The sequence below is a fragment of the Thamnophis elegans genome, chromosome 13, assembly GCF_009769535.1.
Source record: "Thamnophis elegans isolate rThaEle1 chromosome 13, rThaEle1.pri, whole genome shotgun sequence".
NCBI classification, from domain to species: Eukaryota; Metazoa; Chordata; class Lepidosauria; order Squamata; family Colubridae; genus Thamnophis; species Thamnophis elegans.
In genome coordinates, this window is record NC_045553.1 from 46980704 (window position 1) to 47007484 (window position 26781).

General features: G+C 44.4%; 1 protein-coding gene across 1 annotated transcript in view; it reads left to right on the forward strand.

The window, feature by feature from the left end:
• Window positions 1–9621: 9621 nt before the first annotated feature.
• USP2 (ubiquitin specific peptidase 2) overlaps window positions 9622–26781 on the forward strand; it is a 197469-nt gene continuing 180309 nt past the window's right edge. The window contains exon 1 of the mRNA XM_032228775.1: window positions 9622–9704. Within this exon, the coding sequence (XP_032084666.1) occupies window positions 9622–9704 (83 nt within the window). The remainder of the gene's footprint in view (window positions 9705–26781) is intronic.

Consider the following 26781-nt stretch of genomic DNA (forward strand, 5'->3'; position numbering starts at 1 on the left):
GACTGGTAAAACAACAAAACAAATATCTGTAATCAACTGGAGGCAAAGCATATCCATGTCCAGCCTTGACTTCTGACACTCTCAGGGGGTCTACATTGATATATAAACTAGCTATCCATGTTTAGCTTTCGCACCTAAGAAACAAGGTAGCCCAGAGCATAAATCTACACTGCTATAAATTCCCAAATAGTATGTAGCTAAATAGATTCACCCTTTTCTGCCAGCAATAATCTCAGCAGACCGTTTTGTTCGCGATTCTAGAGGAAATTTTCTCCGCAGCAAGAACAAGGCCAGAGATTAATAAAACAACAGGCCATAAAGTGCTCTTTCAAGGCACTTGTCCCAGGATTTAAAATATGCACTAAAAACCATCAGAATGGGTAACAGTAATAATAGTAATAATAAAGTGCTTTTGTCACTTTAGAATTCAAGCAAATGAGCACATCACGGCTCAGACTTAACCGTTGTCAATAAGACACTCCAAACTCTGGAGAATGGATGTTGCAGTACCTGGAGACAGCAGAATAAAAAAGATGTTGAGAAAACAGAAAGAGTGCAGAAGACAATTAGGGGACTGGAGGCTAATAGGAGCCACAGTGGCGCAGTAGCAATAGCAATAGCAGTTAGACTTATATACCGCTTCATAGGGCTTTCAGCCCTCTCTAAGCGGTTTACAGAGTCAGCATATTGCCCCCAACAACAATCCGGGTCCTCATTTCACCCACCTCGGAAGGATGGAAGGCTGAGTCAACCCTGAGCCGGTGAGATTTGAACAGCCGCACTGCAGAACTGCAGTCAGCTGAAGTCGCCTGCAGTGTTGCATTTAACCACTGCGCCACCTCGTCTCTCTCAGTGGTTAGAGTGCAGTACTGCAAGCTACTTCTGCTGATTACCGGCTGCCAGCAGTTTGGCAGATCGAATCTCACCAGGCTCAAGGTTGACTCAGCCTTTCCATCCTTCTGAGGTCAGTAAAATGGGGACCCGGATTGTTGGGGGCAAGAGGGGGGTCACTTAGAGTCACTTAGAGAGGGCTGTAAAGCATTGTAAAGTGGTATATAAGTCTAAGTGATATTGTGATTGCTAAAACATATGAAGAGCAGTTGCTGGAACTGGGTATGTCTAGTTTGATGAAAAAAAGGACGAGGGAGATAGGAGTCTTCCAATATCTCAGGGGTTGCCACAAAGAAGAGGGAGTCAAGTTATTCTCCAAATCACCTGAAGGCAGGACAAGAAGCAACAAGAGAGAAGCTACTTAGAACTAAGGAGACATTTCTTGACAGTGAGATGAATTAATTAGTAGAACAACTTGCCTCCAAAAGTTTTAAATGCTGCGACTCTGGAAGTTTTTAAGAAGATGTTGGATATCCATTTGTCTGAAGTGGTGTAGGGTTTCCTGCCTAAGCAGGGGGTGGGACAAGAAGACCTCCAAAGTCCCTTCCAACTCTGTTCTTCTATTCTATTCTAATAGGAGAGAGAAAGAACTGGAGAAAATCACAAAACAGAAATTAGAAACAGAAAACTGCAGAGAGAAATAAAACAACTGCAGCAAAAGAAAGCAAAGACAGTACCAACAGGAAGAGGTGTCTTGGGTGCAGTCCCAAAAACATCTGGAGCACCATTTGAATACCCACGGCTGTCAGATCTGCCACAACTTAAATTCCTAATTTGAAATGACCCTTGGGTCCATTTGTTGAGAAAGGTATAATTTTACTAGAGATCAAGTGTATTGCAATAAAGTATAGCCAGAACTGAGAATCGCACACCAAAATTCCTAAGATCAACTTTTTCCTCCCTTAACTGCCTTCCATCACTGACCCCTCTCTGCCACGACCAATCAGATTCATGCAAGATGTTTTCAGAACAGTCAATTCAAGCACCGTTTGGTATGCAGCTACTTTCTTCTCCCAGCTGGGTGACCTTGAGGCAGCGTCTTAAGGAGATACAGAAGTTACTTTCATCCCCCCCCCCCTTGCAAGCATTCACCCTCCTCTCCAGAGTTCATGGCAGATGTTGACAGAGTTCATCAGCATCATCAATTAATTGCAAAAGGCAGCTTCATTAGGAACAGCTTACATCCTGCGATGAGGCCTTTAGCACCATGAAATATTAATATCGCCCATCCATGTCTTCGGGAAAAGGCTTGATAGGTGGATAAAAATGCCAAATCCAGTCCAAATATCTTCCTTACTCTGCAACAAACCATAATGATAACCAATCCAAATTCATTTCTTTGAGGCACAGATCAGGTATTCCTTGAATCCAATACAAATTTTGAATTGTGCTTTCAGATTCATTTTACGCAATAAAGGGGCTTTGTTAACATCCCTTCTCTTTCCGATGTCCAAGCGGTGCGTGCTAATGCATATGCAAGACAATTTACACCACTATCAAAAGGCTTGGTGGGGAAGATTATTAAAGGTGGCGAAAAGGGCATTTAAAGACAGACTGCCAGGCATCCACATGATACACCCATGCCACAAACCCCAGTTTAATGAAGGCTAAGCTTTAATGAAGCTGGCACATTGGGTGCCAAAAAAACGGTGCACATGGATTAAAGCAGAAAACAGAAAAGCATTGAGCATTTGAAACAGAAGAATCTTTAAATCGCTGCATTTTGCCGCAATGTCACTTTCCCTTCTCATCTGTGGACGTTGTGATCCTCCCCGTCCTCTCGTTCTTGACTGCACAGGTGCGAAATCTGACACAACTGTGCCTTTGTTATATCTTCCATATATATATATATATATATTATATATATATATATATATATATATATATATATATATATATATATATATATATATATATATATATATATATTTACTTTCAATTTTTGTTCAGGTCAGATTCCCGTGGCCCCTTGTGCTAAATTTGTCTTCCAGCCCAGCCCACTAAAACTCTTTTCCACTTGAATCTTGACTGGCTCCATTTTGAAGCTGGGGAATTTTTTTTTTTTAAAAAAAACCACAACACAATTTGAAAATAATTTGAAAGCAATTTGGCCTGAGCTGCGAGATAAGAGACACTGTGAGAGACACGCTGTCATTAGCCCAAGCATCAAAATTTCTCTTCAGGGGTGGGGGGTGGGGGTGGGAGATGACTTGAGGGTACCAACTTACTCCTTATTCTGACCAAATGTAGTAAGGCAAGCGTGTTTTTTTACCAAAGCCTTAGTAGATGTTCAGGAATTTTCTGTAGAAAGAAATCTATACCCATCGTCTGTGCAGCACGAAGAGATTTCTTCTAGGTCATTTCAGGAAGCAGGAATACGTTGCAACTGTATACATTTATCCTGGTCTATTCAAAGCTACTGAATCAGGGTGGGGAGTGGGGAAATCCTCCTGAACGCCAGGCAGTCTGGTCCAGTGGTTAAGGCACAAGGTTAGAAAACAGGAGACGATGAATTCTAGTCACACCTAGGCATGAAAGCCAGCTGGGTGACTTCAGGCCAATCATCAGGAGATGGTGAGTTCTAGTCCCATCTTAGATATGAAAGATGGCTGAGTGTCTTTGGCCCAGACACTCCCTCCCAGTCCAACCCACCAAAAGGGGTTATTGTTTTGATGTGTGTCTCTGTGTGTGTAAAGTTATAAATAAATAGAAATAGATAAATGGATGGATGGATGGATGGATGGATGGATGGATGGATGGATGGATAGATAGATAGATAGATAGATAGATAGATAGATAGATATTGATAGATAGATGGATGAATAGATAATGATAGATAGAAGATAGATAGAAGATAGATAGATAGATAGATAGATAGATAGATAGATAGATAGATAGATAGATAGATAGATAGATAGATAGATAGATAGAAGATAGACAGGCAGACAGACAGAATGAATGGATGGACGGATGGACAATCAAGAGAGAGAGAGAGAGAGAGAGAGAGAGATAATGATAGATAGAAGATGGATGGATAGATAATGATAGATAGATAGATAGATAGATAGATAGATAGATAGATGATAGATAGATAGATAGATAGATAGATAGATAGATAGATAGATAGATAGATAGATAGAATTGACATAGAAGATGACAGTTTCTCCAAACATCTTAACTTTCCACAAAAAAAACCTGCAGCTGAGGAAGAAGAATGGGGTAGCTATTAGCCTCCCATCAATACCATTTTCAGCTCTGTTCTGAAGTGGAGCCCATCAGCCTAGTAAGTGCCCTTAATTTCTTCCAGGCTCCGGCATGGATGTAAATAATCATGTCGGAAGAGCTCTCATCCTCCCTGAGCTTCCACCAAAGATGATTGGGAACGCCACCCCTTGATATGGCTTCAAGGCACAAACATCATTTATAGTCATTGATTGCTCAGAAGGCCAAGCACATCATCCACCACAAGATGATGTTTTAATACTTGCCAGAAAAATCACGGCACACAGCAGTACCTGGGTGGCTGCCCCCACCCCCACCCCCGGCTGCTAAGGGTGGCAGGACTTCTGTAATTTACAAAATGAAGGAGAAAAGAGTTTGGAGATTCTAAACATTGGTTTGGGAACCCTAGAGGGACACGGTGGCTCCGTTGCTAAGACGCTGAGCTTGTTGATCAGAAAGGTCGGCAGTTCAGTGGTTCAAATTCCTAGCGCCGTGTAACAGAGTAAGCTCACGTTACTTGTCCCAGCTTCTGCCAACCTAGCAGTTCGAAAGCACATAAAAAATGCAAGTAGAAAAATAGGAACCACCTTTGGTGGGAAGGGAACAGCATTCCGTGCGCCTTCGACATTGAGTCATGCCAGCCACAGGACCACTGAGACGTCTTCGGACAGCGCTGGCTCTTCGCCTTTGAAACGGAGATGCGCACCACCCCCTAGAGTCGGGAATGACTAGCACATATGCGCTAGGGGGAACCTTGGGACCCCTTCATATCTCTGTTCTCCTTAAGAAAGCTCAATATCACATAAAAACTGGACGTCTGTACTTCAGTACAGAGTTTATCACTCAATCTGGTGCAACTAGGATGCATGGATGGATGGATGGATGGATGGATGGATGGATGGATGGATGGATGGATGGATATGAGATGAGATGAGATGAGATGAGATGAGATGAGATGAGATGGTTTTTGTGACTATGTAGGACAGATGGGGAGGAAGCTAACCATCAGAATGCAAGAACACATGTGAGCAGTCAGATGTGGAGACCTGAACCCATCGCTAGCCTCACATTGCAATAAACAAGGACATAGATTCAATTTTTATCACTACTAAGATTGCTAGATGAGCAGGCACAAAAACAGCAGGGGAAATTATTAAAGCCTGGGAAAATGAGCCCCTTGTCCGTCAACAGGAGTGTTGATCTACCATCAGCTCATCGAGTACTTAGGAGGTGAAGGCTTGGCAGCACAAGGAAAAAACAGCCAACAATTTAATAGCCAACATCAACACCAATCGACATCTAACAAGCCACACGCAAAAAGCACCATATAAATACCACACAGACTTTGTTGGAGAGACATTCCCTGAGGATGGGCTCCAGCAGAAGTCCAAAAACTTGGAAGACAAAACTTCTGATCCTGGTGATTGACCCCATTTGGATCCTTCAATGAGATGTTTTTTGGATTTATTCCCATCTTTGATTCTCGGAGTTCTGCTTAACCCAGATGGAAATGTTGGAGAGATAGAAATGTTATCTACCCACATAGGTTTCCTGCAAGACTCCTTGTTTACCAATACGGATATCTCAGAGGGTTCTTTGATCAGCTCACATCCAACCCATAGATGGAAACACAGTGGGAGGTGAATGCTAATGAACTTGTTTTCTCCAGTGTAGTTCTAATTATAAAACGAGAGGGGTCTCAGTCAGGCTATATGGGAGAATTTATAAGATAGATCTTTCTTATTCCTCTGCTGCACTTTTATGGTTCAATCGGTCCCTCTGGAAGCATTGACCCAGTATAGGTCATAGATTAGCTGTCTGAGGAAGGCGCTGAGCAGAGCAAGGAAATTATGCCCAATGCAGTCCTGTTCATGTCTATTTCGAAATAGATCCCTGCTGTTGTGGAGGCACATTGAGGAGAAGTTCCACCTAGCTATCGTTAACTCTCGAGGCAGTGGGACATCAACACAACCGATAAATAAGAGTGTAAGTTAGAGACAATTGGAGAATATTTTAAGGCAAGTTAGAAGAAGTGGGGGACAAGATACTTTAAGTGCCAGCTAGGACCCAACAACCTAACAGGACAGCCTGTTCTCACCCAGCCTTAGCCAAAACAAGAAACAGACTCCTTGTCACGAAAAAACCTCCTGTTTATTTACCTCTTGTGAATTAATTGCATTCACCCACCGAAAAGTCCAGGCAATAGCCCTCCAAGGAGTTAACTGCAGCAACAGACCTTACCAGTTCTTTGCGATAATTGCACGAAACACAATGAGCAAAATCTTCAGAAATACGAACTGTTGTCTCCTACAACCACCATTCCCCTTTCCTTCTATTTATTTCCCCAGCCAGGGAGGGGCCATTCAGTGTCCACATTTGCTTTGCTTCACGAGTCGACTCCTTGTCCTTCGTTGTCAACCTCTTCTAACTGCTCTGCGCAGACGTCCATCTGGAACAGGCCCCAGGTGTTCTTCCTGGTTAAGAGCCGAGGTGGCGCAGTGGTTAAATGCAGCACTGCAGACTACTGCTAGATCAGCAGTTCAGCGGTTCAAATCTCACCGGCTCAGGGTTGACTCAGCCTTCCATCCTTCCGAGGTGGGTAAAATGAGGACCCAGATTGTTGGGGGCAATATGCTGACTCTCTGTAAACCGCTTAGAGAGGGCTGAAAGCCCTATGAAGCGGTATATAAGTCTACTGCTATTGCTATTGCTATTCCTCCTCACTCCCATCATCCTCCAAAGGGAGCTGCCTCTCCGGTGTCTGGGAAATGTCGGACGGCCCTGGCTCTCTCTCTCTGCGTCGCATGCAAAGCTTCCATCAGAGCCTTCCACAGACTCCAGAACTGGCCCAAGTCCCTCCCCAACCTCCTCATCATCTAAAACTGCCACCAACTCTGCTGGCAGCTGGCGTGCCACAACACAACCTAGAATGTTTCCCAAGACAAGGGTGTACACTTCCTTCTGAATGCGTTGGACAAAACCAAAGTTTAAAAGGCAGGAGGTGACAATCTCCTAGTCTTCTTGACGGCCATACAAAAGGATGACCATTCTGTTTTGTCGATTATTCCCACACAAACGTATTGAGTGGAGAAAGGGCAGCTGGATCATTCATATGCAAACACAGCTATTGCGATGATATTCAAATTTTGGGAGATAAAAAGAGGTAGGAGCATCCAGGCTTTCTTCTGAGGTCCCAGAGGATGGGATTCATCCTGGATTGTCCTAGCTCCTTTTCTTATCATGCTAATGCCCATTGTTGGAGGAAAAAGTGGAGTTCGTGTTCCTCAATATTCCTCTGATGAACAGATGGCGTGTTGTGGGTTTTCTCTCTATTTTTGCCCCCTTGTATAGCCCTGCTCATCTTCCTTCCTGCTCAGCTGCACTCCTAAGGCTGGCACCAACTGGACTTCACTTGTGAGCCATTGTTCCATTCACCTTCATGCAGGGGTGGGATTCAGCCAATTCAGACCGATTTGGGAGAACTGGATGCTAATTTTACATCTGGTTCTCCCTTCCCAAAAGTCTGCACACAGCCCATTTTGGCTGCCAGGTATGTGCAGGGCCTATCCGGAGGCTCAGGGAGGGTGAAAATTGGACCTCCTGGAAGTCCAGAAATTGACCAGTTTCTGGCCTCTGGAAGGCCTCCAGAGCCCGGGAGAGGCTGTTTACACCCTCCCTGAGGCTCGAGAAAAGCCTTCAGAGCCTGGGGAGAGGGAAAACTCCCCTCCTGCCATGGTCCATGTTCCTCCCCAACTTCCTCACTGTCCAAATCCACTGCCAGCTCTCCTGGCAGGCCATGACGCTTTCCTCAAACTCTCTGAAGATTATTCTTTGACCTATAAGATCTCACAGATTGGGCCTCCTTCGGGTACCGTCGATCGGGCAATGCCGGTTGGTGACTACTCGGGGGAGGTCTTTCTCTGTAGCTGCTCCGGCCCTGTGCAATGATCTCCCTGCAGAGATCCGGACCCTTCCCACTCTCTCGGCCTTCCGTAAAGCCACTAAAACCTGGCTGTTCCGGCAGGCCTGGGGCTGTTGACCCCAAAATATGGTCCAGCCCCACTTAGAATGGAGTGCATGGTGTGTTTTTAAATCTATCTTTTCTTTCTCTTTCTCTTTTGATTTGTTTGTATTGTTAGCCGCCCAGAGTCCTACGGGATTGGGCAGCATACAAATGTTATTAAACTTCTAAACTTCTTAGGAGTTTAGATGGCACGCTTGTAGGCAGAAAGCCACAAGGAGAAGAGCAGAAAATTCAGAAAATATCTGGATCCTACTCGATATTTTTATACGACATGGACCATTGTAGGACAGCGCATCCATGCTACGCAAAACAAGCTAGGTTTTGTATTTTTATGAGGGATACCAAGATCGCCAGAAATCTATTCAATTTCTAGCCATTGCAGAAATGTGTGTCGTAGAGGCCACTATTCAAAGCTAGACAAGTCAACCACAGCCTCTTATAGAAACAACACATTCAATCAGCAAAAGCCATCCCTGAACTAATCTGGAAAAGGTCAGTGGAAGATACAGAATTGATTGGAGTCTCCTGCCTGCGCACTCAGGGAAAACAGCGAGTGTTTTAATTTCTCAGCAGTGGACAAAATTCATTCCTTTGGGCTATAGGGCATAACAGATATCATCCACTGATATAGAGGATGTTGAATGTCCAGATCTATAGTTATTGATCATTAAACAATTTACCGAAATATGGGGGAGGAAACCACGTGCTGCAGATTATATCCAGATCTACTGCTGTGGTTACATAGGAGGTCAATATTTTGTTGATTTAATGCTACCCAGAGGAAGCGGTTTTAGCCACTTGTCTCTGGCTTTGCGTGCATAAAGTGCGTTTAGTCAAGGCTCTGGTTTTTCCCAGTTGCAATGGATGGCTGTGAAAGTTGGACCATAAGGAAGGCTGAGCGCCAAAGAATGGGGGCCTTTGAACTCTGGTGCTGGAGAACACTCCTGCATTGAGTCCCTTGGACTGCAAGGCCATCCAACCGGTCAGTCCTAGAGGGGATCAACCCTGAATGCTCTTTAGAAGGCCAGATCCTGAAGAGGAAACTCAACTACTTTGGCCACCTAATGAGAAGGAAGGACTCCCTGGAGAAGAGCCTCATGCTGGGAATGATGGAGGGCAAAAGAAGAAGGGGGATATTCCTAGAGCCGAGGTGGCGCAGTGGTTAAATGCAGCACTGCAGGCTACTTCAGCTGACTGCAGTTCTGCAGTTCGGCTGTTCAAATCTCACCGGCTCAGGGTTGACTCAGCCTTCCATCCCTCCGAGGTGGGTAAAATGAGGACCCGGATTGTTGTTGGGGGCAATATGCTGACTCTGTAAACTGCTTAGAGAGGGCTGAAAGTCCTATGAAGCGGTATATAAGTCTAACTGCTATTGCTATTGCTATCATGGGGATAGGTGAAGAGGATGAAGGGGACAACAGAGAATACGGTGGCTGGATGGAGTCACCAAAGCAGCAGGGATGAGCTTGAATGGACTCCCGAGGATGGTAGACGACAGGAGGAATGGTTGCGATGGGTCGGACACAGGGGTGAAATCCTCCTGGTTTGGCCTGATTCAGGCAAACCTGTAGGGACAATTGTCCTTGATTCTGTGAACCAGTAGTAAAAAAAAAGCTTCCGACAATCACACAGCTCACAGCTGAGCCGCACGATCGTCAGAAGCTATTTTTTAGTTTTTCAAAGCATTTTTTTCTTGCTGGTCCAGGCAAACCGGCAGGGGAAAAAATGCTTTAAAAAGTGGGGGAAAAGTTTGCCATGACCACCCAGTCACATGACCACCATCACCCCTCCACCAAGTCACACCCACAGAACCAGTGGGGGGGGGAATTAGATTTCACCACTGGTCAGAAACGCCTTCGCAACCAAAAACAACAACAATTCTGAGTTTGTTTCAGACAGGGAAATTGTCCCATCAACTCTCCAGTACATCATCTTTCCAAAGGGCAAACTTTAAATAGAATGGAATGTTTTCTAAAACTTTCCAGAAGAACAGATTTGGGTTTTGAACCCCACAGATTTTACACCAAAGGGGAAACCCTTCAGAAATGGCAGACAAGGGTTACGTACCCCAGCAGATGACATAAATCAGATGAGCAAAAGAAGAACCCCCCAGAAGAAGAAAAACCTCAGAAAAATCTATTGTGAATTAATCATAACGGGGGCAAGTTTGCTCAGACTTCTATGAAACTTAAATGTGATAATTTAGTGGCAAGAATACCTCTCTAATGAGCTCCGAAGGAACAGCAGGATTCTTAATGGGCTCCTTAATGAAGAATCATTTAGGCTTTTATTAACACGGAGGAAAAACACATGGTTTTTCAGAAGCTATCTGAAACTTGGTGAAAATGAATAATCACCTGAAAGTCTAAAAGAGAAACTCCCTAATGAGTTCACGGTGTTAAACAAGATCACCATTTTCTCAGCCTTTGACATGAAGGCTTAAGCAGGGCACGCCCAATGTATCATGATTCAGAAGAATATGTCATCCGGTACAGGTGTTTCTCAGTTCAGCCCATCCTGCAAAGTCTGGAGGAATTTGCTACAACCTTGCTTTGATAGGAAATGTGTCTCCCGTAAAGTCAGGGCAGAGATCTGAGTGTTACGATTGACAAGCAAAGGTATCGTTTGGAATTTTGTGGGTTGATTAAGAAGCAACTCATAGATATTTCATGTTGACTTTCTGCTTTCATCCCAGATTACAAAAAAAGGGATCAGAGATTCAAAATCCATGGAGCCGCCTTACAAGGAGTGAATCTATAGAGTCAATATCAGAGGTGGTATTCAGCAGGTTTGACAGGTTCTGGAGAACTGGTAGCAGAAATTTTGAGTAGTTCAGAGGACCGGCAAATACCACCTCTGGCTGGCCTCGCCCCCATCTATTCACTGCCTCCCGTGTCCCAGCTGATGTGGAGGGAATGGAGATTTTGCAGTATCTGTCAACTTGATTATAGGCATGGAAATGCTCTTCCCCTGCCATGCCCACCAAGCCACGCCCACAGAACTGGTAGTAAAATAAATGAAATTTCACCACTGGTCAATATGTTGTATCTGATGCAGCAGTGGGAGTCAAAACAGTTTACTACCAGTTTTGACAGATACTGCAAAATCTCCATTCCCTCCACATCAGCTGGGACATGGGAGGCAGTGAATAGATGGGGGCGAGGCCAGATAGATATTTCATGTTGACTTTCTGCTTTCATCCCAGATTACAAAAAAAGGGATCAAAACAGTTTACTTGTTGCGTGTGGCTTGGTGGGCATGGCTGGGGAAGGATTTGGTAAAATCCCCATTTCCTCTCGATCCTGGGACTTGGGAGGCAAAGAATAGATGGGGGCGAGGCCAGTCAGAGGTAGTATTTACCAGTTCTCTGAACTACTCAAAATTTCCACTACCAGTTCTCCAGAACTGCTCAGAACCTGCTGAATACCACCTCTGATCTGGTCACTAGCAAAATCTGTCTAGGACAGGGGTCTCCCACCTTGGTAGCTGTAAGATTTGTAGACTTCAACTCCCAGAATTCCTTATACTGGCTGACAAATTCTGGGAGTTGAAGTCCACAAGTCTTAAAGTTTCCAATGTTGGAGACCACTGCTCTATGGTGACCAGTGGAATATCCTCAGTTCCATTGTGGATCGCTTCTAACTGTGCCAGATGCTGCAGAATTAATCTGAGGGCTTTGTCTGCAAGATTTCACAGGAGGTCCCTTGCTAGTACAGGGTTGAATCCAGGGACATGAAGATGACTCTTAGACCAGTCGGATAAGTTTGGTGGGGAAAAAAATAAACATTGGTGAGGTCTAGGTTGCTTCACAATTCCTGAAACCTGCCATTCAAGTCCTTGTGGCTTCTAGCAACAACAGAAGTAGGTGCCATCATTTTGATAGAAGAAGCCATAGCTTAACTCGGAGATTTTTGGCTTATTTCGGCTTAATACCTGGAAGAATTCATCCATTGTGGTTCATAATCCCCGAGTTTCCATTTAGGATAAAGAGTCAGAACCCAGTTAGTGGTGAACTACTTAAAAATTTATGGATAAGCAAACCACAGCTTGAGTCATTTTGTGCTGGCAGCTAAAAAGGCATTCTCCTTTTCCTTTGTTCTCCATATTTTGAATCATTATAGACCTTCTCGAGGCAGCGAATCATTAATATCTAGTAACCCACAGCAAAAGTCTTGCCTGTGTAGTCTGTGAGTAGGTTCAAAACTAGGACATTCACTACCCCTGCTGTTTTAGCAGAGTACATGGCTTAGAGAGCTGTACACTTTCTTGCAGTTGTGCATTGCAGTGGAAGGAACATCATGCATTTTTTGTCTTGTCTAAGAAAACTCTGGACTCTCTAGACCAGGGGTTTCAAACTCAAGGCTGGATCCGGCCCGCTGGGTGCTTAGATCTGGCCCGCGGGCCGACCCTGGAAACAGCAAAGGACCGTCCTGGAGTGCCTCTGCCAGGAAAAATGGAGATCAGGGAGGTTGTGTGTGACCCATATGAGCTCACTGGCAGAAGGCTGTAGAAGGCCCTCATGGCTGAAAACCTAGCCTTGAAAAGTGATGTTGAGCTGGCCACGCCCCCGAAGTGAAACTCAACCCTGATGTTACCCTCAATGAAATGGAGTTTGACACCCCTGTTCCAGACTGTATCCAAACTCTCTTCATTCCAGAAATCTTTACCGGCATTATTCAGATAATTAGAAGTCCCAGATCGATAAAAATATCTGTAGCTTCTCCATCGGATGAGCTAAAAACTCCCTATGGAGTTTTTACCTAAACGAGTGTTTCCTAGGCATTGTATCTTTCAGCTAGATGGACTTCAACTCCCAGAATTCCCCAGCTATCATGAGGAGTTGAAGTCCACACAGTCATGGGTTCCTACTGGTTTGGACTGGTTCAACCAAACCAGTAGTGGTTTGGTGGCCTGGGTCGCTGGAACCGGTTCCCCGGGTGGCGGTGATGCAGGGGTGGGATTCAAATAATTTACCAACCAGTTCTCTGCCCTAATGACTAGCTGGGTAGGCGGGGCTCAGTGGTCATGTGATAATGTGGGCGTGGCCAAGTCAATGTCGAGGTGGCGCAGTGGTTAGGGTGCAGTACTGCAGGCCACTTTAGCTGACTGTTATCTGCAGTTCAGCGGTTCTAATCTCACCGGCTCAAGGTTGACTCAGCCTTCCATCCTTCCGAGGTGGGTGAAATGAGGACCCAGATTGTGGGGGCGATGTGCTGACTCTGTAAACCACTTAGAGAGGGCTGAAAGCCCTATGAAGCGGTATATAAGTCTAACTGCTATTGCTGTTGCTATTGCTATGATGTCACTCAGGTCAATGAGGAACTTTGCCTTAGTTGTTACAATGGTAATAAGGGTTAACCAGAGAGGCAGTTTCTGTAAGCAGGGCAATAAAGATTAGGCTAGAAACAACACCAGAATGTTTCCTTCCTGCCTTCCTTACAGGATTAGCCCTGTCAAGTGGGAAAAAACAAAAGATTTCTTCCAAAAACCAGTTCTCCAAACTGGTTAGAAAGTTACCAGCCAGTTCTCCTGAATAGGTGCGAACTGGCTGAATCCCACCACTGCGGTGATGCCATCTTGTTTTTCAGTTCTGCACATACGCAGAACAATTTTAATTGCACTGAGCACGCATGAGCAACGAACCAGTAGTAGTGCCTGCCGGAACTCACTCTTGAGTCCACACATCTGAAAAATTTGCCAAGGTTGAGAAACTTCTAATCTAAACCAATAGTGTCTCATGTATCTCACCGCTGGATGGAAAGGAAAAGACATGCTGCGGATGGATCTTGGTTGTTAACCCTTCCTGGAAATTTATTTTATTTATTTACTAGCTGATAACCCAGAGTTGCCTGGGAATTTATCTATCCCAATCCTGTATTGGACAGGAAAAGGAATGAATTATAAGTGGCAACGTAAGTGCGGAATGGTCTGTACTCCCTCCTTCCATTAATGTCGCCGCAATTCCTAAACAGGTGAGGGCAAGAGCTACTTCTCCCTGAGCCCTGATTTCAGTGACAATTACATTAGTTAAAAAAATGTTTTCCCTGTGCCCACACAAGCGTCAAGAAAAATGATACCACCGTGTTGAAACTGTCGGGACCACACGTAATTTCTAACGCTTGATTTCCCCCCTTACCACAGGGAGTCCCCTTGTGGAGTACTGTGAAGCCATTACTGTGGCAACTCCACTGCACTGTACAGTAGAATCCATTTTATGGAAGTACAGTCAAAGCCATTTTAAGACACAGCAGGCTGTATTTTAACAGAGCACACACCTCAAGGGGTGTTAGGGGTATCTTACACCCACAGTATTTGTCTGTCTACCAAGTTTGGTTGAAATTGCTTGAGGTATTCCAGAGTTATGCTGGAACATACACACCCATAGCTGCTTTTATATGTACGATAGATATATATATATATATATATATATATATATATATATATATATATGTATGTATGTATGTATGTATGTATGTATGTATGTATGTATGTAGGTAGGTAGGTAGGTAGGTAGGTAGGTAGGTAGGTAGGTAGGTAGGTAGGTAGATGGATAGATGGATAGATGGATAGATGGATAGATGGATAGATGGATAGATGGATAGATGGATAGATGGATAGATGGATAGATGGATAGATGGATAGATGGATAGATGGATAGATGGATAGATGGATAGATGGATAGATGGATAGATGGATGATAGATAGATATCATCCCTCCCCACAAATTGTAAGCCGCCCTGAGTCCCCTCAGGGAAAAGGGCGGCCTATAAATAATAAACAAATCTAAATCTAAAATCTAAATCTAAATGATAGATAGATAGATAGATAGATAGATAGATGATAGATAGATGATAGATAGATAGATAGATAGATAGATAGATAGATAGATGATAGATAGATGAGAGAGATGATATATAGATGAGAGAGATGAGAGACAGAGAGAGAAAAAAACAGATAATTAGAGATGATAGATAGATAGATAGATAGATAGATAGATAGATAGATAGATAGATAGATAATTTTTATTTATTAAACTAATTTATATGGCTGTCCAATTCAACCACAGCTGATTCTGAACAGCCAAAGTTTTCAAATACCCTTCAAGGGCAGCCCCATGTATAGAGCGCATCACAGTAGCCCAGACAGGAGTTTACTTCAAGCTGAGGTGGCCAGCAAATACTGTATGTCAACCGAAGGAACTAAAGTGGTATCAATGCTCCTACAACTTAAACCTAGTTCCAAAAGCTGTCTCTTTTAAGGACAAGATTTCTCAGGAAGAGATGATGGGAAGCCATCAAAGCAGGAAAAGTTTTATTATTTCTTTACAAAATTCCGACACTTTCTCTGTGGTTTTGTGTGCTTTGATGCCTCAAGGCAAGCTGGCTTCTATTTTGTTTCCAAAGTTTCCCGCGTTCACCCCCACATGCAGGGGGAAAGGGCGAGAAAATTGCCCAAATCCGGTTGAATTACTCCATAATATTTCATTAATACACAGAAGAAGAAAAATTTGCAAGGCAGAGCTGGTAATCGCCCGTGTTCCTCGGCCGGCTAAATTTACTTCTCGGCAGGTTTTGCCAGTGGTAAAACGAATGCTAATATTACAATTATAATTAACCCTTCAGCTTGAACCAGGCATGGTGAATTGGAAGGGGAGGGTGGGGGAGGGGTGGTGGGGGATGGCCCTGTAGGTGGGGGGGGGGGCTAAAAGGAAGGGGAATTATTTGCAAGTTGGGGGGGGGGGGTGAATAAATTCTTGCTGACCTGGGACTAATCAGGAGGCAAGATGTGGATGAAGCCAGGAAGAAAATGCCTACTGCTCCTATTATTTCCTTGAATATGAATTCCCATTTTTATTTTTTTTCTCAACCAAGGTCATGAGCCCAGCGTGTATACTATATACAGTATCCCATAGCAACCTGCCCCCTTTATATCATGAGACATGTATTATTTTTCAACCCAGACCTATGTTTAATAGGAAATAAGTTGAGAACGGTTGGCAGGCGAGGCATTGTGTTTTTCTGAATTCAAATGGGATGCATTCTTTCCCCGTATTTCCCTCCCTCTCCAACTCATTAGCTGATCCAAGGTGAACCACTTGGGTTTCAATTTGTACCTTGACCAATCCATGGGTGAAGCTCTAAACCACCATCAGATTCAAGCGGCTCATTGAAACACATGAACTGATGCACCAGGGTTAACAGCTGATTATGTATTTCTTCAGTTTTAAATATTTCCTTTGAGCAAAAAAAAAAAAAATGGCAAGAATTGAAAGGACTGGAAAGAGTTAGATACGCTTCAACAGTTTTCCCCCCTTGCCAAGAGCCCAAAGAGAGTGTCAGTCCTGCCCAGTTTGGTCCCTCAAGCAAGAAAGACCCTCGACTCCATTTGGTGTGAAAGGTTTACTTGATCAAAAGTCAAGTGGATTACAATACAGCAAAGCCAGAACTGATGTTTACGTACCAAACTTTCCTGGTTAACTTCCCCTGGTCAGTTCCTCTCGCTTGCTAGTTCCTTATTGTCCAAGTATATTTGACTGTAAGCCGCCCGGAGTCCTATGGGATTGGGCGGCATATAAATGTTATTAAACTTGCAAACTTGCAAACTTGAATATATTATTTTGGTAACTGTCTCTTCAACTAGAGAGCCGAAGTGATGCAGTGGTTAGAGTGCAGCACTGCAGGCTACTTCAGCTGACTGTTAGCTGCAGTTTGGCTGTTCAAATCTCACCGGCTCAGGGTTGACTCAGCCTTCCATCCTTCCGAGGTGGGTGAAATGGGGACCCAGATTATTGGGAGCGATATTCTGACTCTGTAAACTGCTTAGAGAGGGCTGAAAGCCCTATGAAGCGGTATATAAGTCTAAGTGCTATTGCTATTGCTATTGCTAATGTGGGCTGGTTGGTCAGCTGTTACATTCCATTCCCAGCACTTTGACTTTGAGACAGTGTCTTTGAAAAGTACAATGAACAGTTCGCCTTCCCTCCTCCCAACCAACTCCCGACCCCCATAATTTATGGCAGACTAGCAGCTAGAGAATGCGAAGCTCAAGCGTATGGTGACAGTCTTGACAGAATGATTATTTTTTTATCAAGGAACTTTTCTTTATTTCCCAATTCTCAGGTTGTCTTTTTCCCAAGTCTCTAGCTCAGGGGTGTCAAACTGGATTTCTTGGGGGGCCAGAACAGTATTGTAGTTGTCCTCAATGAGCCAGCTGGGGGTGGGTGGGGGAGAGAGATGGCAGCCGCCTGCAGTACTCTGCCAGCCAAAAAGGAGCATGGGGGGGGGGGCATTTTGGCTGCAATGTGCTGCAGGAGGTTGTCCAGAGCAAAAATGAGGTGCATGGGGGGCACCTGCCCCCGTGCACCCCATTTTTGCTACCAGAAGCTCCACGGGCCAGTCCTTTGCTATTCCGAGGCCGGCCCTATGAGCCGGATCTGAGCACACACACACACAGCCCGCTTAGCTCTTCTCAAATGCAAAACTAACAGAATTTCTGTCCGATCACTTTGCAAATATCGAGCGTATTGTGGGATATGGTATCATCTCCTGAACATACAGTGACCTGAGCCAAGATAGTGCAGTGGTTAGAGTGCAGTACTGTCGGCTACTTCAGCTGACTGCTAGCTGCAGTTCAGCAGTTCAAATCTCACTGGCTCAAGGTTGACTCAGCCTTCCATCCTTCCCAGGTGGGTAAAATGAGGAGCTAGTTTGTTGGGGGCAAAAATGCTGACTCTGTAAACCACTTAGAGAGGGCTAAAGCACTGTGAAGTAGTATATAAGTCTATGTGCTATCTTCCTTCCTTCCTTCCTTCCTTCCTTCCTTCCTTCCTTCCTTCCTTCCTTCCTTCCTTCCTTCCTTCCTTCCTTCCTTCCTTCCTTCCTTCCTTCCTTCCTTCCTGTTAGAATGCAGTATTCCAAGCTAATTCTGCCACTTGCCAAGAGTTTGATCCTAACTGGCTCAAGGTTGACTCAGCCTTCCGTCCTTCCCAGGTGTGTAGAATGAGGACCCAGTTTGTTGGGGGCAAAGATGCTGACTCTGTAAATCACTTAGAGAGGGCTAAAGCACTGTGAAGCAGTATATAAGTCTATGTGCTATCTTCCTTCCTTCCTTCCTTCCTTCCTTCCTTCCTTCCTTCCTTCCTTCCTTCCTTCCTTCCTTCCTTCCTTCCTGTCTGTTAGAATGCAGTATTCCAAGCTAATTCTGCCACTTGCCAAGAGTTTGATCCTGACTGGCTCAAGGTTGACTCAGCCTTCCATCCTTCCAGGTGGGTAAAATGTGGACCCAGATTGTTGGGGGCAAAGATGCTGACTCTGTAAACTACTTAGAGAGGGCTGTAAAGCACTGTAAAGTCGTATATAAGTCTAAGTGCTATTGCTATCATCTCCTGGTTATGCAATGATCATTTCCTGGAGATCATGGGAATTTACCTTTCAGTTCTCCAAAATGATTGAGCTGCTTCTCCTCCCACACAGCCCATGGGAGCCCCTGTCAATCTTCTCACTGGGTCCTCCTCTTTGGCCCCTCCCCAGCCCAAGTCCAAAACGACAACTTGCAAAGCGCCTTCTGCACCATTAGCTCTTCTGCTTGGGAGGTGTGCTTTGTTACAAGTGGGCAGTTGTCTTTCCTTGGCGGCAGTGATTTATGGAAATAGGGAGAGGTTTTAAATTATTCAATATAAATGTAAATGGGAGGGGGGGAAGCGGACATGGAATATATTTTGTGTCTATGGAGGCTTAGCAAGAAAAAAAGAAAGAGGTGAATAATGGGAAGAAGGCTAAATGCCACACAAGAACAACAAAAAAACCCACAAGGTTTTGTCTTAACTATCAGAAAGAAACAACGTTGTGCATTGTGTTCCATGATGGTTGTGGCAAACAGCAAGGGCTCCAGTTCCCCCCACTTCTTAAAGCAGAGAGATGACTAAATATTGGCTAGGAATTCAATGGGGTCGGAGTCTTTGGGGTTGAAATTGAGGCTGTGGGGTTGTGTTGTTGTTTTTTCGTCATCTGACAGAGGTCTTCTGGATAGATTTCTGATCCATAGTTCTGGGATGACATTTTGTGTTTTGGGATGATGGTGTTGAGTTTCTCTTGCAGTGAGTTGCATTTTTTGGATTGTGTTGGCATTTGTTGTGCCCCAGTGAAAGTGGCAGCAGATTCAGACAGTGGGGAGGGTTGGGGAGGAACCTGGGCCAGTCCTGGAATCTGGGGAAGGCTCTCATGAGGGCTCTGTGTCCGAGGCAGAGAGGGGGAGAGCCATATGCCAGTTATCAGCTGCCTTTGGAGTCGGACATCAGTGAGGCAGAAGAACAGCTGGAACCTGTTCCCAGTGTGCGCATGCGCAGAGTTGCCCCACAAACGGAACAGCTAAAGAACAAGGGTCAACTTGGGAGTAAAGCCACAGGTGTATGATGAAAGGCCCCTCCCAGAGGGAATAAAAGAGGAGCAAAAGGGGAGGGGAGTTTTCAGGAGACAAATAGTTCGCTTAATTGGTTCATGACTCTCTGAGGCTCCTTGCCAAGTTTTGCAGAGATCGGCCTGGCAGCTCTCCAAGCCAGAGAAGGTCTGTGACTGTAAATCCTCCCAAGCCAGATAAAGTCTGTGACTGTAAATCCTCCTTCGAAAGACTTTGCTGGGTGTGAATGAGCAGAATTCGCAGTCAATTAATAAAAGGTTTTTTTGCCGGGATAAGGAGTTGCTTCATGCTCTTGGGAAGCCTCGGTCCTGTGTTTTGTGCATTCTACGGTGTGCGTCAAGTCCTTTCCAAAGGAGTTGAGGCATGTGGCTTTTTTGTTCGTGGATTTGTTGGCATTTTTCCAAGTGGTTGTAGACATTGTGAATCGAAGCATTTTGCGTCCGTTTTAGAAGGATAACCTCCACGCTTGTGGGTGGTTGATCAGTGGTTGGCAGCATTTGTTTTTGTGGTTGTTTCTTTGCAGAATGACTAACTATTTACCAGCATTAGGATAGACTCCCTGAAGAAGAGCCTCATGCTGGGAAAGATGGAGGGCAAAAGAAGAAGAAGGGAATGGCAGAGAAGGAGGTGGCTGGATGGAGTCACTGAAGCAGTTGGCCTGAGCTTCAATGGACTCCAGAGGATGGTAGAGGATAGGAAGGCCTGGAGGAATGTTGTCCATGGGGTCGCAATGGGTAGGACACAACTTCACAACTCACAACATCTATCTATCTATCTATCTATCTATCTATCTATCTATCTATCTATCTATCTATCTATCTATCTATCTCTATCTCTATCTCTATCTCTATCTATCTATCTCTATCTATCTATCTCTATCTATCTATCTCTATCTATCTATCTATCTATCTCTATCTATCTATCTATCTATCTATCTATCTCTATCTATCTCTATCTATCTCTATCTATCTATCTATCTATCTATCTATCTATCTCTATCTATCTATCTATCTATCTATCTATCTATCTCTATCTATCTATCTCTATCTATCTATCTATCTATCTATCTCTATCTATCTATCTATCTATCTATCTATCTATCTATCTATCTATCATCTATATCTATCTCTATCTATCTATCTATCTATCTCTCTATCATCTATATCTATCTATATCTATCTATCTATCTATCTATCTATCTCGTATTTTGGCCACCTAAGGAGAAGGAAGAAGGACTCCCTGGAGAAGAGCCTCATGCTGGGAAAGATGGAGGGCAAAAGAAGAAGAAGGGAATGGCAGAGAAGGAGGTGGCTGGATGGAGTCACTGAAGCAGTTGGCCTGAGCTTCAATGGACTCCAGAGGATGGTAGAGGATAGGAAGGCCTGGAGGAATGTTGTCCATGGGGTCGCAATGGGTAGGACACAACTTCACAACTCACAACATCTATCTATCTATCTATCTATCTATCTATCTATCTATCTATCTATCTATCTATCTATCTCTATCTCTATCTATCTCTATCTATCTATCTCTATCTATCTATCTCTATCTATCTATCTATCTATCTCTATCTATCTATCTATCTATCTATCTATCTATCTATCTCTATCTATCTCTATCTATCTCTATCTATCTATCTATCTATCTCTATCTATCTATCTATCTATCTATCTATCTCTATCTATCTATCTCTATCTATCTATCTATCTATCTCTATCTATCTATCTATCTATCTATCTATCTATCTATCTATCTATCTATCTATCATCTATATCTATCTCTATCTATCTATCTATCTATCTCTCTATCATCTATATCTATCTATATCTATCTATCTATCTATCTATCTATCTCGTATTTTGGCCACCTAAGGAGAAGGAAGAAGGACTCCCTGGAGAAGAGCCTCATGCTGGGAACGATGGAGGGCAAAAGAAGAAGAAGGGGACGGCAGAGAAGGAGGTGGCTGGATGGAGTCACTGAAGCAGCCGGCGTGAGCTTCAATGGACTCCGGGGGATGGTAGAGGACAGGAAGGCCCGGAGGAACGTTGTCCATGGGGTCGCAATGGGTTGGACATGACTTCACAACTAACAACAAAAAATATTTACCACTAGGTAGAAAGTTTGGCTTCTAAGGCTTTCTTCTTTGGCTTTCCCAGCAAAAGTGTTGGGAAAAGTAACTAATGCCAGCTGAACTTTTGATACCGAGTTCTTTTCACACCGTATTAAAGAGGAAAAAACACTGATATATTTCTTTTCCCACCAGCTTTCATTTTTCTGGCCAAAAGCTTGCTCATTTTTGAAATGGATTATAGAGGAGAAGAGAATTCCACTCATATTTATTGATGGGGGAGATGGAAAACAACGGCAGTAAATGAAGCACAACAGCCAAGATGTTTTCAAAAGATATTCTCAAGCAGCTTGCAAAGGCGATCCAAAACCAGAAATTTATTTCAGAGAGGGCAGCATTGGTGGAAGCGGTAATATATATTTTAGGAAATTGTTGGCTGTTTTCAAGATAGCAACTGCATTAAACTCCAGTTCCCCTATGTCTCATGAGCAATGGGACAAAGCTTTGTGTTTTTATTCTTTGTGGTTTTGCTACATCTCCAAAAAAAAGGTTTCTTTATTAAATTCTTCGCTAGTGGACATTTTCAAGAGGAGTTCATACAGCAACTCCCATAATTCCCAGCTAGCACCATAGTCTTTGGAGTTACATCCCCCCCTTTTTTTTCCACTGACAGTCTGGATCCTCATTTTATGGACCTCGGAAGGATGGATGGTTGAGTCATTCTTGAGCCTGGTGAGATTCGAACTGCCAAATTGCAGGAAGATGGCAGGCAGTACTGCATTCTAAGCAGTGGTGGGATTCAGCCAGTTTGCACCTCTTCAGGAGAACCGGTTGTTAACTTTCTAAGCAGTTGGGAGAACCGGTTGTTGGAAGAAATCTCCTTTGGTTTTTCCCCACTTTCCAGGGCTAATCCTGTAAGGAAGGCAGGAAGGAAACATTCTAGTGTTGTTTCTAGCCTAATCTTTATTGCCCTCCTTACAAAAAGTGCTTCTCTGGTTAACCCTTATTACATTGAAAAGGAGAAGCGCCCATCAACCTGAGTGACGTTGAGTTGGCCATGCCCACATAGTCACATCACCATCGAGCCCCACCTAACCAGCTGGTCTTTAGGGCAGAGAACCAGTTGTTACATTATTTGAATCTCACCACTGATTCTATCCACTGCGTTACAAAGGAAGGAAGGAAGGAAGGAAGGAGGGAGGGAGGGAGGGAAGGAAGGAAGGAAGGAAGGAAGGAAGGAAGGAAGGATTGTTCTACTTATAAATCAATGGTGGGTAGGGATGAGAAGGTTATAGACCCAGAGGAAGCCAGCAGCATTCCTTCAACATCAATATTTATTTATTTGGGTCCTTGGTGCTCTCTGAGCTTTGTTGATTTCTTACAGATGTTTCGTTACCCAATTGGGTAACATCATCAATGCTCAAAGGGAGTAGGGTTTGCTCTCTGTTTACCCCACTCCCTTCTAGCACCGATGATATTACTTAGTTGGATAATGAAATATCTGCAAGAAAACAACCAAGCTCACAAAACACCAGGGACTCCACAATGCTCCACCTCCACTCCACAAACCCTGCTTCTTTCAAGTCTTGATGATGTTACCTAGTTGGGTAATGAAACATCTGCAAAAGGCAAACAAGCTCAGAGAACACTAAGAACTCCCACAGTTCAACTGTGAAGTGCAAACATTCTCTTCTACTGGTATTTATTAATTAAATTTATTTGTGTAGTGTTATAGTAGACGTGGTGGCTCAGTGGCTAAGACACTGAGCTTGTCAATCAGAAAGGTCGGTAGTTCGGCGGTTCGAATCCCCAGCGCCGTGTAATGGAGTGAGCTCCTGTTACTTGTCCCTACTTGCCAACCAAGCAGTTCGAAAGCATGTAAAAATGCAAGTAGAAAAATAGGGACCACCTTTGGTAGAAAGGTAACAGCATTGTGTGCACCTTCAATGTTTAGTCATGCAGTCTGCATGATCACGGAGCCGTCTTTGGACAGCGCTGGCTCTTTGGCTTTGAAACGGAGCTGAGCACCACCCCCTAGAGTCGGGAACGACTAGCATATAGGTGCAAGGGGAACCTTTACCTATAGTAGACAATATTATCTACTATGGCTGCCAGAAGCCGTTCAAGACAACTGTACCATCTGTTTTTATTTTCCAAGCAGAGACGCTGGGAGTTTAATATGAAACCTTCTATAAATGTCAGTTTTATCTCTTGGGGCTACAGAATGTGGGTGCCAGGAAATTCCTAAGGTTAGGATAGGGTGGAGGATTTTTTTGGACTCAGAGGAAGAATCAAACTCCTCCTTTCTAGAATCCAAGATCATCCTTTGTCTCTACACCTCTGCACCTGACCAGAACTGGATGGGTGGAACTGCCAGCATAGCAGTGGGGAGATTGGACCATGTGAATGGACACAGGAAGCTCAGATTCAGGTTAATTACAGGGGTTCCAAACAGCATCCAAAAGTAAATCAGAGTCCAAGGCCAATGTTGGCTGGCGACTCCCCGGGGAGGGCCTTCTCTGTTGCAGCCCCGGCCTCTGGAACGATCTCCCCATTGAGATCCGGACCCTTACTACCCTTCCAGCCTTCCGTAAAACTACTAAGACCTGGCTGTTCTGGCAGGCCTGGGGCTGTTGAAGTATCCAGCCCCACTTTAAGTTATGAATGTTGCTGTAATTTTAAATTGTTGTATTGTTTTATATATATTCCCCCTCCCTTTTTATTGTAAGCCGCCCGGAGTCTTCCGAGAGTGGGCAGCATACAAAATTAATAAATACAAATACAAATATACAAATATTCCTCAAAGTTCCAATTTATTAAGAGAGCCATGTTGGCCCATCTGGGGAAACCCGAATCTGAGCTTCCTGGGTTTTCACCACCCAGTTGAAAGTTTAAGATCTTGCCCCCACACCCACAAGTCCATCCCATGGTCCAATCTCCCACTGCCATGCTGGCAGCTTCCACCCATCCAGTTCCGGTCAGGTGCAGAAGTGCAGAGACGAAAGATGACCTTGGCTTTCTAGAAAGGAATTTTTTTATTTTGACAACAACACATTCTACTCCTTACTATTGCCCCTTCCCAATTCCCCACTAATGAAACAGCATAGTAGAATAGAATATTAGTGTGGGAGGCCAAAGATCCCGAAAGGAACCAGCTGCAGGGCTGACACCTTTCTCGGACGTTTAGTCCTTTGTGGCTTATTGATAAACTGACTCCCTCGTTTGTTTCTCTTAGCTGGTGTTTTCGGTCTGTGAGGATTCAGCCTTTCTCTTGTTTAATTGGTCCTAATAGAGTGGTACCAAGTTTGAAGCTCTGCTTCCATCTGAAGCAGCTTCAGTCGACGGACGACTTCAAAGTATAGTGTCAAATCAAAGAGAAGCTTCCCTTTGAAGTGCTGGATTAGAGCAGCTGTGCTACTTTGATACAGATGCCCAAAGTGTGGGGGGTGCCTGTGTGTGTGTGTAGAAGACCCCCTGTCTGGGGAAGGGGAGCAGACAGTTTGTTTGAATTGAGACAAGGGGTGCAGGCTGAGCCAATCCCTTTCCCAATTTGCTGATCAGATCAGTCTGGATTGAGATGATGCCCAGTTTCAGAATTGCGGCAAGGCTTCTTGAGTGTTCCCTTAGGGGATTCTGATAGGAAGGAAGGAAGGGAAAGAGGAAGGGAAGAGGAAGGGAAGGAAGGAGAGGGAGGGAGGGGAAGGGAAGGAGGGAAAATGGAGAAAGAAAGAGAAGGGAGGAAGGGGAAGGAAGGAAAATGGAGAGAGGGAGTAGGGAGGGAGGAGAGAAAGGGAAGGAAAGGGAAGGAAGGAAAGGAAGGGAAATGGGAAGGAAGGAAGGAAAAATGTAGAAGAAAGGAAGGAAGGAAGGAAAAGTGAAGAAGGAAGGGAGGGGGAAGGGAAGAAAGCAGAGGGAGGGAGGGGAAGGAAGGGAAGGAAGGGAAGGAGGGAAAATAGAAAAGGAAGGAAGGAGAAGGGAAGGGAAGGAGAGGGAGGGGAAGGAAGGAAAGGAAGGAAAATGGAGAAGGAAGGAAGGAAAAATGAAGAAGGAAGGAAGGAAAGAAAGAAAGAAGGAAGGAAGGAAAAGTGAAGAAGGAAGGGAAGGGAAGGAAGCAGAGGGAGGGAGGGGAAGGAAGGGAAGGAGGGAAAATAGAAAAGGAAGGAAGGAGAAGGGAAGGGAAGGAGAGGGAGGGGAAGGAAGGAAAGGAAGGAAAATGGAGAAGGAAGGAAAAATGAAGAAGGAAGGAAGGAAGGAAAGAAAGAAAGAAGGAAAAGTGAAGAAGGAAGGGAAGGAAGCAGAGGGAGGGAGGGGAAGGAAGGGAAGGAAGGAAAATAGAAAAGGAAGGAAGGAGAAGGGAACAAGGAAGGAAGGATAATGGAGGAAGGAAGGAAAAGGAAGGAAGGATGGATGGAAGGGAGGGAGGGAGGGAGGGAGGGAGGGGGCTGGCAGGCAGGCAGGCAGGCATTCATGGAGCAATCCTTATCAGTGAGAGGGGCAGCACATAAACTAAATAAATAATAATTTGGGTTTAGCCTGGGTTTATTCCAAGAATGAGAACACACTTGGGTGATAATAATATAAATAAGCCTACTTTCTTGTAAGAAATCCCCATATATGTAAACCTGGAAATGAACCTGACACTGTCAAAAACATTTTAAAAACAAACAATGGGGCCTCTGCTGAGATGGCTCCTTTTATAAAAATTATAATTGCAATGCGTTTTTGATGGCCCTGACAACTTAAGTGCGGGTTGCAGCTGGGTTTTGAAAAACGGGAACGAGATCCCGCTTTCCTAAGCCAGAAATATCTGTGGGCAAATACTTGCCGCCCGTGTCTCGAACCCCATCAATCTCGTGCGGGTGAGCATACGTGCCCCGCTCGCAGCCATCCAAGGGAAACATTGGCTTCTCCGAACCATGATTTAATGGCTTCCCGGTTCATTGGCTGAGTCAGGAAGCGGCATTTGTGTTTACAGAAGGAGCTGATGACTCGGCCAATGGAATCATTTGCTTGAGCTCGCTAGAAAATAGTGTATAATATCTGACCTTATCCTGGATACGCAGCTACGGAAATATTAGCAGGCGGCACACCGGGTGCAGTGCCTGTCACTTACAATAAGGAGAGGTTCTTGTCTGCCCAACGTCTTTCCTTCAGAGCCACG